This window comes from Sardina pilchardus, chromosome 6, assembly GCF_963854185.1.
Source record: "Sardina pilchardus chromosome 6, fSarPil1.1, whole genome shotgun sequence".
Taxonomy (NCBI): domain Eukaryota; kingdom Metazoa; phylum Chordata; class Actinopteri; order Clupeiformes; family Clupeidae; genus Sardina; species Sardina pilchardus.
Window position 1 is genome coordinate 20,453,792 of NC_084999.1, and position 13,221 is coordinate 20,467,012.

At 41.4% G+C, this 13,221-nt stretch overlaps 3 protein-coding genes across 3 annotated transcripts; all 3 read right to left on the minus strand.

Annotated features, from left to right (window-relative positions):
- Positions 1-2,354: 2,354 nt before the first annotated feature.
- apoa2 (apolipoprotein A-II) lies at positions 2,355-4,963 on the minus strand. The gene is made up of 4 exons (XM_062538950.1): positions 4,834-4,963; positions 4,469-4,513; positions 3,520-3,739; positions 2,355-2,870 (listed from the first exon to the last, which is right to left on the minus strand). Exons 2-4 carry the CDS (start codon positions 4,509-4,511, stop codon positions 2,711-2,713), a joined length of 423 nt encoding a protein of 140 aa, XP_062394934.1. The 5' UTR covers positions 4,512-4,513; positions 4,834-4,963; the 3' UTR covers positions 2,355-2,710.
- Positions 4,964-8,582: 3,619 nt separating this feature from the next.
- Positions 8,583-9,605, minus strand: apoc4 (apolipoprotein C-IV). Its single transcript, XM_062538951.1, has 3 exons — positions 9,400-9,605; positions 9,180-9,255; positions 8,583-8,940 (listed from the first exon to the last, which is right to left on the minus strand). Exons 1-3 carry the CDS (start codon positions 9,443-9,445, stop codon positions 8,772-8,774), a joined length of 291 nt encoding a protein of 96 aa, XP_062394935.1. The 5' UTR covers positions 9,446-9,605; the 3' UTR covers positions 8,583-8,771.
- A 1,451-nt stretch (positions 9,606-11,056) lies between these two features.
- apoc1 (apolipoprotein C-I) lies at positions 11,057-12,813 on the minus strand. The gene is made up of 4 exons (XM_062538952.1): positions 12,700-12,813; positions 11,992-12,058; positions 11,651-11,789; positions 11,057-11,400 (listed from the first exon to the last, which is right to left on the minus strand). The coding sequence occupies exons 2-4, from the start codon at positions 12,044-12,046 to the stop codon at positions 11,331-11,333; spliced, it is 264 nt and encodes an 87-aa protein (XP_062394936.1). The 5' UTR covers positions 12,047-12,058; positions 12,700-12,813; the 3' UTR covers positions 11,057-11,330.
- Between the last annotated feature and the right edge of the window lie 408 nt (positions 12,814-13,221).

Consider the following 13,221-nt stretch of genomic DNA (forward strand, 5'->3'; position numbering starts at 1 on the left):
CTCCAATAGAAACAAACATCAGCATTCCATGTTCTATTTTGAGCTGTTTATTTTACAGCTGTAACAATGTGAACACACATTAAATAAAGCCCCAAGATTCATGCATGGGGATAAGACGATGCCTCGCCATTCCCTGTTATGCAACTACACTATTCTAGGAACTCTGGTACACTGCACTGTTTACATCATCTTGAAATGCATACAAAGTGCCCTGTGTGCACGGCATGGAGTAATGGACTCTGACAATGAAAATGAAAATTAAGAATGGATGTCAAGCTCATGCTAATGTCATTGAATGCAATAAATGCAATAATGATACAACCAAATGGACATCTACAGCATGTCAAATGATGATGATGATAATAATAATAATAATAATAATAATAATAATAATAATAATAATAATAATAATAATAATAATAATGATGATAAGAAGAAGAAGAAGAAGAAGAAGAAGGAGAAAAATGATAGTGATAATAATGCATTTTATTTATGAGCGGTCCATTGATGGTATACATTACAAATAGAAGCACAAAACAGAGGACACTGTACAATTAAAAGTTCAAGGATGCTATACACTATGTAGGATGCAATACACTATATAGAGGACACTACAAACCAAAGGATACACAGACACATGCCGTAGTGGAGTACTGCAAGACAGGGGAGATACTGCATATTGAGTGACTGCATAAAAAGATATTATAGCTGTGATTCTCAAACTTCTTGCCCCTGATATTCCATGCAGTAAACCTGTCCATCTGTCATCATTTTAACTCCACATGTAGGTACTCCACAGCCCCATGCAGTCAAGACGAACTCCATTAGACCATTATAAAATATGAAAAAAAAGCATTGGCCTTCCCAACGATTTCTGAGTATCAAAAGCAGAATCCACAATGTTCATTTACCCACTTCTTAACATCCAAAGATACAGAAAACTTCTGTTGTTTGATGTTGAATTCCTCTTTAGCAAAAAGTATGCATGCCAAATGAAGAGTTTTGTTCCAAAACACTATATCTCCATTTAAAAAAAAAAAAAAAAACATTTTAAAAGTTATGCTATTTAATTGTGTGTTTCAGTTAATATCAATAACATTGCAGGTGTGTTGTTCTGATTAAGTACAGTTCTACTGAAATTACTTAGTACAAAAAAGATTTATGAAAATTAATTAAAATGGAGGATATAGCATTTTGGAACCAAACTCTTCAAATACTTCTTGACACATTCTTTAGTAATTTAAGAACAAAATGCAAGTGCATATTCAAAATGCTATTCTTACAATTGTATGTGCATTTCAACTGATAAATTAGGCTTAACATTTGAAATACTGTACATGGCCTCCCTGGCAGCTTCCAGTGGCCCTGTTGGGAGTTCTACCCCCCACCCTCACCCCCACACACATACAGGGTCTTATCGTCACACTAACTAAGAATAGTTGTAACCATGGTGGGGTCGTGGGTAAAGTGCAGAGGGCAAAGGTCACCCCCTTATGTTTTATCACTTGGTAGTGAACGCATTGAATCAAAAGCACCCGACTCGGTCCCTCTCTCCCCACCCTGCACTGTCTATTTCTTCTTGCTGACTCTTGGCTCTCGGGAGGGGTCCTCCAATCATGACCCATAGGATGATCAAATAGCAGCTGTGTAATCATGGTGGAATCAAAAGAGAGAAAGAAACCTGCAGAGAGACATATGACACAGCCAGCAGTCTGTGTATGGGGGTGGACGGGAATATGTTTGTGTGTGTGTGTGTGTGTGTGTGTGTGTGTGTGTGTGTGTGTGTGTGTGTGTGTGTGTGTGTATGTGCATGTTTGTATGTGTGTTTGTGTGTATGTGTGTGTGTGTGTGTGTGTGTGTGCTACAAAATGACTGACAAAGTGACAAGTTATATCCATGTCTGATTATGTGTAGACTTTACTAATCCATGATACAGATACTGCAAGATCATCTAGGGCAGGTCAAAAAACAGCTGTGACACACACACACACACTCACACACACACTCACACACTGACTCGAGCTTTATAACAAGCTCGATATTGTACACAGCTGTCAGGTGTGTGGTTAATTGAACTGGTTTTCTGACCTGTGGACCTTGTCCCTTCAGTTGCCCAACTCCTTTCATGGGATGTGGTATCTAGGCCATCGGCTCCACCATTATTAAGGATCAGCATTCATGTCATTGGGTGCCATTTTCTTATCTTTACATAAGATGTATTACTTCATTTGGACTTCAACTCTGATGTGAATGACCCAAATGTGCCACGGTGGACTTTTATTTCACTTTTGAACGCTTGGAGTGGTATTGCCAGGTGTAACATGCAGGTTGGTTTGTGGGTAAAAGAGCAGACGTTCTTTAAGTTCATAAAGTCAGTTTATTTACTCAAGACAAATACACACACACACACACACAGACTCCTGATGATATCCTTCTCATCCATTCCCGGTTAGGAAATCCACAGTTATATACATGCACACAGTTTGTAACACTATATTGGTTTGCAATGCCATGACTAGAAATAAATCACTTGCATTTAGCACATTTTTTGTTCACGTCTGTAATTATTGCGCTGCACAGGAAGAATATGCGGTGTATTTTTTTTTGTTTTGTTTTCTCTATGTAACTCATACATCAGGTGAAATCAGCATGTCTACAGGCTTGCAGAGAGGAAGGAGTTGGGGTTCAACGAAGCAACGGGAGAGCAGCTTTACTCGTCGGCGGGCAGCACAACGTCCAGCATGGGCTTGAGGCCTTGGATGGCCGTGTCCAGGTAGGTGCCGATGTAGGGGCGCAGGTACTCGCCGTACACTCCCAGGGCTCCAGCACGGGCTCTGTCAACAGCCGGGCCGAGCTCACCTGCCATGCCACTGGGGGAGAGAGACAAAGATCGAGCACAACATTAGATTAAGACACACACACACACACACACACACACACACACACACACGCACACACGCACACACACACACACACACACACACACACACACACACACCATGGTTCGGTTGGACACGTGTATGCCTGCTGAGTGTGTACAGTATATGACTGTGTATATGACTGAGTGTGTACATGACATTTTTAAGTCAAAAATAACAAAATAGACCAAAAAAAATATAGCATTGAATAAACAATGGATAAGTGGGTGAAGGTATTTCTAGTGACTTGCGAGCAGTACATTTACATTAAATCAGACACTGTTGTCCAAAGGCACTTACATATGTCAACTATATTACAGTGTCCCCAGAGCAACTTGGGCTTGAGTGCATTGCGCAATGGCACAACGGAGGAAGCTAGGAATTGAACCCACAACTTCCAGGCTCTTGCACACTAGCCCAGCTCCTTAACCACTACCACAGCCCACGGTGGTAGTTTATTTAGTGATGATCGGAAACCTATTCCATTATAGGCTTATCTACATTCTGAGTGGGAATCCCTCTTTCTCAATTCTAGGCTCTATGAGCACAAGAGAGTCATGTGAAAGAGCGGGACGTTGTGTGGTTGACGCAAAACACTCACGTGATGACTTTGACGGCGCTCTGCATTTTGGGATCGCCCTGGAGGGAATCGACGTACTCCTTGACCATGGAAGCCTGGGGGCTTCCCTCGGCCAAGGGCACCACGGCAGCCTGGGCTTTGTTGTAGGCGTTCAGCAGGCGCTTGTAGAAGGTGGCCTTCAGGTCCTCATACTTGTCCACCAGCTCCTTGTCAGGCTCAGGGGCAGACAGGCACATGGACACTGAGGGGGAGGAGGAAGTGAGAGAGAAAGATAGATGAAGAGGGAAAATGGCAAAGACAAGAGAGAGGGAAGAGAAGAGAAAAGAGGGAGAAAGGCAGGAAATTGGGAGTAGTGGTATTAGAGGAAAGACATTTTTAGAAACAGTCTTATCAATCAAATACTTGTAATAAGCAAGTTAGTTCACCAATAAAACTCTTCACAAATGAGAATAAGAATGAAAAAAAAAAGAATAAACTCTCATATTCACAGATGTAATTTGCTGCACTTTAGAATAGTTGAGAATAATAGGCCAGTAGAGGTTTTACAAATGTGTTTGTAAATGTAAAAATGTGAGTTTGCGATGCTGCCTAAATGTAGTTGGAAACTAATGGGTGAGTGGTTGAAAGTTTGTCAAACTTTGAGGCCAGATAACCTTAGCTAAGTAGAGGTCAGACTCTGTGTGCTTCTGTATCTGAGTCTGCCAGGACAAAGGTTTGTTAGTGATGCTAGGATTATCAAATATAGCGCAAACACACAGTTCAAAAGACAGTAAAAAGATAGTAGAACTAGAATTGCACAAGTATTGCCATTTTGGAAGTTTGTATCTTCCCTACAAAAAACAGTAATTTGCATGAGATGCATTCAAAAATTGCAAGTGAAATAGTGACATGGTCCAAGCGTCATTTTGTCATCTTGGCATTTGCACTCTTTTAGCAATGAGGGATAACTATGCTTGTCATGCAGGCTTACCTTGGAGTGCCACAATAAGGGCCAACACTAGTTTCGCCGACATGTCTAAAAGAGAAAAAAAAACAGCCATCAAATAAAACAAACTTTGTGTTAATGCATGAAATACAACACAAGATTTGACATAACAAAATCAAGAACAGAATGCATCTACTCCAGACTACATATGCTGCAAGAAATCTAAGTAAAGGTGCAAACAGCATTTCTCCTTATAAAATAATATGGGTGACCCCATGAAACCCCATCAAGTCAACATGCACTGAAGACCATTTCGAGCTAAAGAAAGTGATGCACATAAAGCTAAAGAGAGCGATGCATTGTCTAAACATATAGCCGAGCAGTACAGCTGTGCAGTAGGTGTACTCTACCTCCTTTTCTTTGGCTTTGAAGGTCCTGAAAGTGAACGTTTGAGGGCAGTGAGTAAACTGACAGCTTCTGAGTCCCGCTGAAGCCACAGTTATACTGTCGGCTATCGGCCCATCGAAGCCTGTCTGCTTGTCCAATCCAACGTCATCTGAGGACTCCACACAGACTTTGCAAATGTGAACACACACACACACACACACACACACACACACACACACACACTGAGACACACACACACACACACACACACACACATACACTCCCCCCCACACACACATACACCCACACACTTTGAGAATTGATGAACTCTGTATTCCTATAGGTGAAACTCTCTGGCTTTCTCAATCCCCCCCCCCCATCCCACCCCTCTCTCACTCCCCTTTTCTCTTTTTCTCTCTTTCACACACATGCGCACGTGCGCGCACAAACACACACGCACACACACACACACACACACACTCACACACACCAGATGCACAAGCAGCTGATGAACCCACTGTTCCTATGGGACAAACACCACCAGATTGGTTTACTTTCACAAAGTCCATTTCACCCACGGCATGAACTTACACCAGTCCAGCTAACAGCCCTGTGCAAATATACAGCTGTTAACAGCTATCATGAACATGATAATCACAGGTTGACCGAATGTTACCAATTACTCATTAGCTCTGATAAATGACTAATTTCTGTTATGATTTTTTATTTGAAATGCTTAAGCCAGAGACTTTCTAATGAGGAGACGCTAAAAAAAAACACCCAAAAACTCCTCCATAGAAATGCATTGGGTTAGTTAATGCCAGTTGTCTGCACATATCCCGCCCCTTCTGCAGCAAAAAACTGAACATGTGAATAAATTGTTGTGTACAACAATTCGCATCATATTCACATCGTGTGGTGTGTTGTGAATACATGGCGCCAATCATGTGTTGTGATCTTGCCGCTGGAGCAAGGTTGGTGTCGTAAAGCCTCACACGGATTTCTGCCAAAATAGATGCCCAATAAGTGTTATAATATGGCCGCCAAGTGGTAGGACTTGCCTAAATTATCGGCCGTCGGACATCATCAGACAGTCAGGCGAGTATTGTATTGAAGAATTGCATTTGCTGCATATTGCATTTTAGCACCCAGTTGTCGGATTGCTCTGAATTTTACCCAGAAAAATGGCTGTTTCATTCATGCACAGAGAGAGGCTATTGAATGGTTCTGATGTTTGTCCAAAGGTTCATGGATCTAGGCCGATGAACAGACTGATAGACTCGCTGAACCTTCACCTCTGGAGCATGGAACATGCCTGTTCAGCAATCTTTGGAGTCAGGCCATTTTTATTTGAGTTCTCTCTCTCCTCTCTCTTTCCTCCCCTATCTCTCCCCATATCTCTGTGTGTCTCTCTCTCTCTCTCTCTCTCTCTCTCTCTGTCTCACTCCTTTCCTTTTCTATGTCACATTATCACATAATCAGATTTTTCTTTACTCTCTGTGACATCTTCCAAGTTGTACTTCTCTTGCAGACTGAATCAGATTGTCCTCCAGGATTTCCATATATTTTGCTGAATTCATTTTACTTTTACCTTTACAAGCCTTCTAGGGCCTGTCAAGAAGTATCCCCAAAGCCTTTGACTGCTGAAGTACTCAGGCGAAAGTTGCTGTATCAGCTGCTGAAGTGGCTACCCAAGTGGCGGACACGGGCATCCATACACTCTACCATTCAGAGAGGAGAAGGCTAAAGGCACGAGTTTTCCATCCATATCTACTGTAGCCATGTAAACAAAAACTAGCCAACTAAGATGCTGACTCTACTTTCTGCCATTTTTACAGGAAAACTGTTCATATCATTCTCCCATTTATTCATCTCATTATCTTTTGGTTTTGCATGCAACACCCATTGTTGATGACACATCCTTGTTTCGGTTAAAAACTGGTGGAAATGTGGGCTGGTTGGTTCACTAGATAGCCCCACGGTTCAAATAATTCTGAATGGCACCGATTCAAGAATGGGTTTGCTATTGGTGGAAAGTGGCCAGTTCCAATAGCCTATACCTCCCAATAGTGACAAAACAACTCCACGTGTACAAATAACAATCTCAAATTAGCGGTTTTTATGGGTGTGGGTGGGGGAGGGGCGATTAATGCAGTCACTTATTTTTAATGAATTAAAATTACTTTGTAGAAATATGCTTCCACGTTTACACTGTATGTTGTGTAAAACAGATAGCACATAGCAAAAAGCATACGTTGTAGGAAAATATCAATAAAAACATGACTTTCACCGGAGGTGCATGGCCTTGTGATGACTCTCTCTGGTAGGTGGATCAGGAATGGTGGCCATCTCACTGTCCCTCTCATCCTACCCTCCAACTCATCTACTCTCTGTTGCCCCTTACACCCACCCTAGATAGCAGATTCTACACAGACTGTGCCCTAGATAGCAAATTCCACACAGACTGTGCAGAACGTCCCTGGAAGCTGTCCTCTACAGGGGAAAAAAACACTTTTGCCACACTCTTTGTCTTTACAGCCAGTGACCAGGTGTTAGTATTTCATAGAGTTTCTCAGTAAGAAGAATATGTAGAATGGTCAAGCCTCCACAGCTTCCACATTATGGTCATGGTTTATCTCTCAGGACTTGGCTTCACCCACTGTTATGAGGGGGCTTTCCAGAGGCCTTATCTCTCAGTATAAGGTGTTCCAGTTATGCGTGTTGCCTTGAGTGAGCACTCTGCTTGTTATGTCAGTGTGGCGCACGCACGCACGCACGCACGCAGGCACGCACGCACGCAGGCACGCACACACATACATACATACACAAACACAGATATATGTGTTTGTGTGGGTGTTTGTGTATGTGTGTGTGTGTGTGTGTTTGTGCATGTGATCTACAGCAGTAGTTGGCAGATCATTCACATTCACACACACACACACGCACACACGCACACACACGCACACGCACACACACACACACACACACACACACACACACACACACACACACACACACACACATACACACTGGCTGCAGCAACCAACCCCACTTCCCCGATCCCATGGACTGATTTTTAGCACTTATTTAGTGTAGGCCATATATATAATATGTTTGTAAATATAACAAGTAGCTTGTAAAATCTTTAGGCTATTTATTCCGCATAGCCTATCAATAGTAGTACTATCATAGCCTTACAATAATAGCGTATCTCCTATTGATGGAGGAGGTTTTAGTGGCACAGTTTAGTGTAGGCTACATTTCCTACTTCTGCACTAACCCCATCTGATGACAAATATATAGTTGCAGGTAGGCTATGTTTCATATCGTAATTAGTAGTAGTAGTTTCTGGTTTTATTTGATAACGTTATCCTTTAAGCTACTGTTTTTTTCTGATTAGTTGAGAACATAGGGGAGCTTCATGTTACCGCTCCAGGGCCAAAGTTATTCGGAACTTTGGGGCCAACTCTATTTCATCGATTTGAAAGTGGTTAGTATATGAACAAAAAATTCTGTTTCTTCTGCGGTTTCATATTTTGCATTATTTTTGCATTATTTTCCAGCTCGGGTCTTGACAGCACGACCACTTCCTCCATACACAACTCAGTTTTCAGTTTGTAATGCCCGTCCGTGAATTGGTGTCTGTCGTCAGGTCTGACAAGGTAAGGGATGCGTATCATAACATTAATTCCTGCAGGCGCCCTTGCACACACACACACACACACACACACACACACACACACACACACACACACACACACACACACAAACAGTCTTGTAATCAACATATTTATTATTCCCATTGCAGTCCCACTGGCCACATCAAATCACAAGCTCAATAGTATGTGAAGGCGACAGAGTAATTTTATGCAAGATGATGGATAACAACAGATACAACAAAAATGTGTGCCAGAGTAGCTGATGACTTTGCTGACGTTGGGCCAGCGGGCACGGGACCTAGCTAGGCTGTCCATGGCACTCTGGCCTTGACTCTGTTCCAGACTGAGGTGTAGTCGAATGAGGGCCAGGTCAGGTAAGAGTCCACTCGCTCCTTCAAATGGTCGTCATAGTACATCGCACCTATGTTCCACACCACCTCGCCAACGTTCTTCACATTCTCCACAGCTGACCTGTAGGAAATGAAGAGTGCACAGAGATTTCTTACACCATGTGATGTGAATGAACATACATGATCAACATAATAGACTCAAACTACATACTGTCTTCACATGCACATGCTGGACATGATCACTCGCTCACACACACATACAAGCACACACACACACACACACACACACACACACACACACACACACACACACACACACACACACACACACACACACACACACACACACACACAGCGTACCGGTATGCCTCTTTAGTGCGTTGTATAACTCCTGTAGTTGGGGGACCAGGAGTGGTCGACGCCATCAGTGTACATGCTGTGACCCGCAGGAGGAAGGACACATGCAAAAGTATACAACAACAAAGAAATAAAAAGTAAAAAACGTTGCTGCTGCCTTCAATACATTTCTGGTGAATTTATGAAAATGTGACAAACAGAAATCCGCAGAACAAGCACATACCTGGCAACATACAGATGAGGACAAGCAATGCCAAATTCTTTGACATGATTCCAGAAAAATATCCACTTTTTTCTCTGGATAAATATTTGATCCTATTTTCCGATGTAGACGATTTGATTTTTCAATTGAGAGGAATTCAACGCTTCATATCTCCATGTGGACTTTTGCGTGCCAGTCTGCCAGGGTGATTTTGCGATGACTGGTATGGAGAGGATAAAGTTTGATTTGGATCAACTAGTAGGGTCGTGAACCAAGTGGGTGAAAGGTTTTTGATTCTGTTGATGATCACTCAGAAACTCAGAAAAGGAAAATCTCAGTCTGCATAATTCCAAGAAAGAATTCAATTCAGAGAGAGATATGTTTATGAGTGTGCTGAAACATTTCTTAATCAAAATATGTTGTGTACAAACATCGGAAACACAAAATGTTAATGTTTTGTTGACCAAAAATGTAACAGCTTATAGAATTTTGACGTAATTGTGTCATTTTTCGTTGATGCAAGACAGCCAGTCTGTGTTTCTCTGATGAGAATCTTTGACAGCAAGTAATAGAGCTATGTTAAGATGACAAGATAGTGCAGCTGTCACCACATGTGTGGAGTAATGTCCTTGTTCTCTTTGTTATTTTTGGCCCACATCCTGCTTTCATCCTCCATATTGTCTAGAAAGGGGGAGATGTCTTTACCTCAGGGCACAGACTCAGCTGATAACAACCAAGCAGATTTGCGCAGAGCATTTAAAGAGAGTACAATCTCATTATTCAGCTATTTCTCTCTTTCTGCCATGAGTTACCTACTGATGCATGTTAACAGATTACAGCGTGTATTCTTTTCAGGGTCGGACAAAAAACGTATCTAAATCGGTTTTCTTAAATGGAGACCTCAAACAGATGACTGCACACTAGCCGATACACTGGAACCTTGCAGGATAGGGAAACACATACTGTAAGGCCGTTTCCATACAGTGGTAATGTTCTCTAAATGTTCTCTAATTTACCAAGTTGGAAATGCAAATACTTGCACCCCTGGACTTCCAACAACATTGCAAATAAAGTTCTGTGTGCCTTCATTACACCACACATCCAGTAGAGGGGTGGGAGTAAATCTGCCCAATCACACCCCTGAATTGAACTATTCTGCATCTCAATCTATAGTTCCAAGTAGAACAGTTCAATGATCATTAACAGAGGATAAACAAGCACTACAGCCAGCTGTTGTGAAAGACAAAAAACTGTGTCACGTCGGCAGTTTCTTATTGACCTTCACCAGTCAATAAAATTATGCAATAATGGATGAATCACATCAAATCTTATCAAATCCATTCATCCACATACATTTATAAAGGATGTAATCCCATAAAAGATGTGCTTGAGACCAGTCATTTCATCTCAATATCATGATCAGAGAATATTTTTAAAAAAGGCTGCTGTGCTTTATAATCAAAACATCACTGTAGCTATCATAAGACCTTACAACATTTACTGCTAACAAAAGACGACATCAGCACAACAGCATATTTGCTTATATCCTTGTATGTTGAAAATGGTCATTTTCAGCTCCATGGCCCAATATGCCTGTTATTCTGGATACTATCACAGTATTAATTTATAATCATATTTTAAATAATCTAAATGGACAAGAAAGGGGCAAACATCAATGTCACATTATATTCACATTTTATTGTTTTTAACAGCATTAAAAAAAAAACATTTGCATATACTGTAGGCATTGCACTTCAAAAGTGATTGTGTGCATTCAATCCATAGTAAACTATGGATTAGCACAGAAACGCTACATTTTGTAACAAGACTGTTTTATGTTTGGCATGGTGGCAACTGGTTAAAGGTGTCCATCTTGCACAGTGGGTCAGATAATCTTGCGGTCCAAAGCAGAGCAACTGGGAAATGTTTTTTTTTCCATAGGGAGTAGGCCGTTAGTTCTGAGGGGGGAAGGTCTCTTCCATCTTTACCTTGAGCTTCTCAAACTGCTCAGTGAAGAAGTTCCTATTGGCAAACACACAAAGAGCAAATAGTGTTTAGGCATATTCTTGTTTCTGTTTATGTTATGAGTTGTGATTAACACTTTCTATGTTGACTAATGTACAGATTATATGTTACACAATTTTAGTCCATGTGCCACTGGTTTGGCAGACAAACATTTACTAATTTACGGTCCAGTCAAAAATGTTCAAAAGTCTGCACTAGAAAGACTGACAGGCTACGCATGTGGTTTGCGACGAGGTGGTCGGCTTACTTGGTTTTGACGGCAAAGTCGCTGGTGTGGAACTGCTCCAGGGCGGTCTTGGTCTTCTCAGCAATGTCGTCCGTCAGAGTCTGCATCTGCTGCTGGAACTGGACAAAGCGCTGTTCAACTGTTGCTTCCTCCTCGGCATCTGTGAGTGATAACATAATGTTGACCAGATAGAACGAGAAAACGTGAGCTGTGTGTCAATAATTATACACCTATGACGAAATGTTTACTCAAATAATGATGTATAAGATTTATTTTCATTTCATTTATTTATTTTGGGAATAGTCCTAATAACATTGCGAAGTAGCCTACGAGGTGAGAACGAACAGAAACAGTTGGCTTACTTGAGTGTGCAGCCAGCACAAGGACCAGAACGGAAATGGCGACGAGCAGTTTCATCTTTAGATTTGGCTGCAAACAGAGAACAGATGAAACATGACTTTTGTTTTCGATTCAGTTGACTGCCTGATGTCTAAAGGATTTCCAAACCAAATTTGGACTTTTTGCTGTAGGCTACTTTGTCAACTCTTCACTGCAATTAAATACATAGGCTTCCCTGCCTCCATCAGCACCTGCTCGTTGGACAGCTCCCCAATTGACACACAGCAGCAACATTGCTGCAACAATATGCTAATTAGTTCAAACGGAGGAATTCATAAAATAGTAAGGACAGGCCAACAACTAGAGACAAGTAGGCCTAAAATATGCACAATAATATGTCATCAGCAACAACAGACTAGATACATTCAAAAGTGCTTTTAGCAGACTTCCATGAAAAACACGGCAGGCTGATGCACTGATCGTAATTTATTTTTCTGGAGAATAAATAAGCAATACCCGTTATTCTGATTCTTAGTCACAAAATGACATATTTTTTGACAATTGTTGAAATACTTAGCCTAGTATTTAAACTCATATCGTCATTATATTCCATATAATAAAAATATATATTTTGAAGATCTTAATCAAATCATATTAGTCATATTAGGAAATCAAATCATGTCCGTCCTATCGAAAATTGCAGCTGATTAACGGATGAATTCCTGTCTCACCTGTTGTTCCTCAGAGCGCTGACCGGAGAGAATGAATTCTGGGAGTGAAGACTGCCTGTTTGGCCTGTCCCTAAATAGTTCCCTGACACGCTGACGCAACCGTTAAAAACACCTCTGACCTATACAGACATCGACTTGCTATCAAAACGATTCATGCACATGTTTGACACACACAAAAAATGCATGACTCGGCAAGAGTCTGTCAGGTCTTGTTTTAACCTCAGGGAAATTAGTCTCTGTTTTCATTTTCAACGGCGAGCGGCTGGCTTTTTCTGAAACCCGATTTTATTTTAAATAATACACACACAAATGTTGTTAAATGTTGCTTTGAAGATAACACTCTCGATTATGGCGAGCTAAGTAGGTCATGATATCAAGGTTCCTTTGGACAGGAATCACAGATGCCCCCATGGGTCAGTTCCCCGATTGTGTAGCCTACTTGTTTTGTAACTGTATTTTGATACAGTTTATATCCTAAAGTCACTGCTCCGATACGACTCCTTACTCACTTGTCGGACAGAC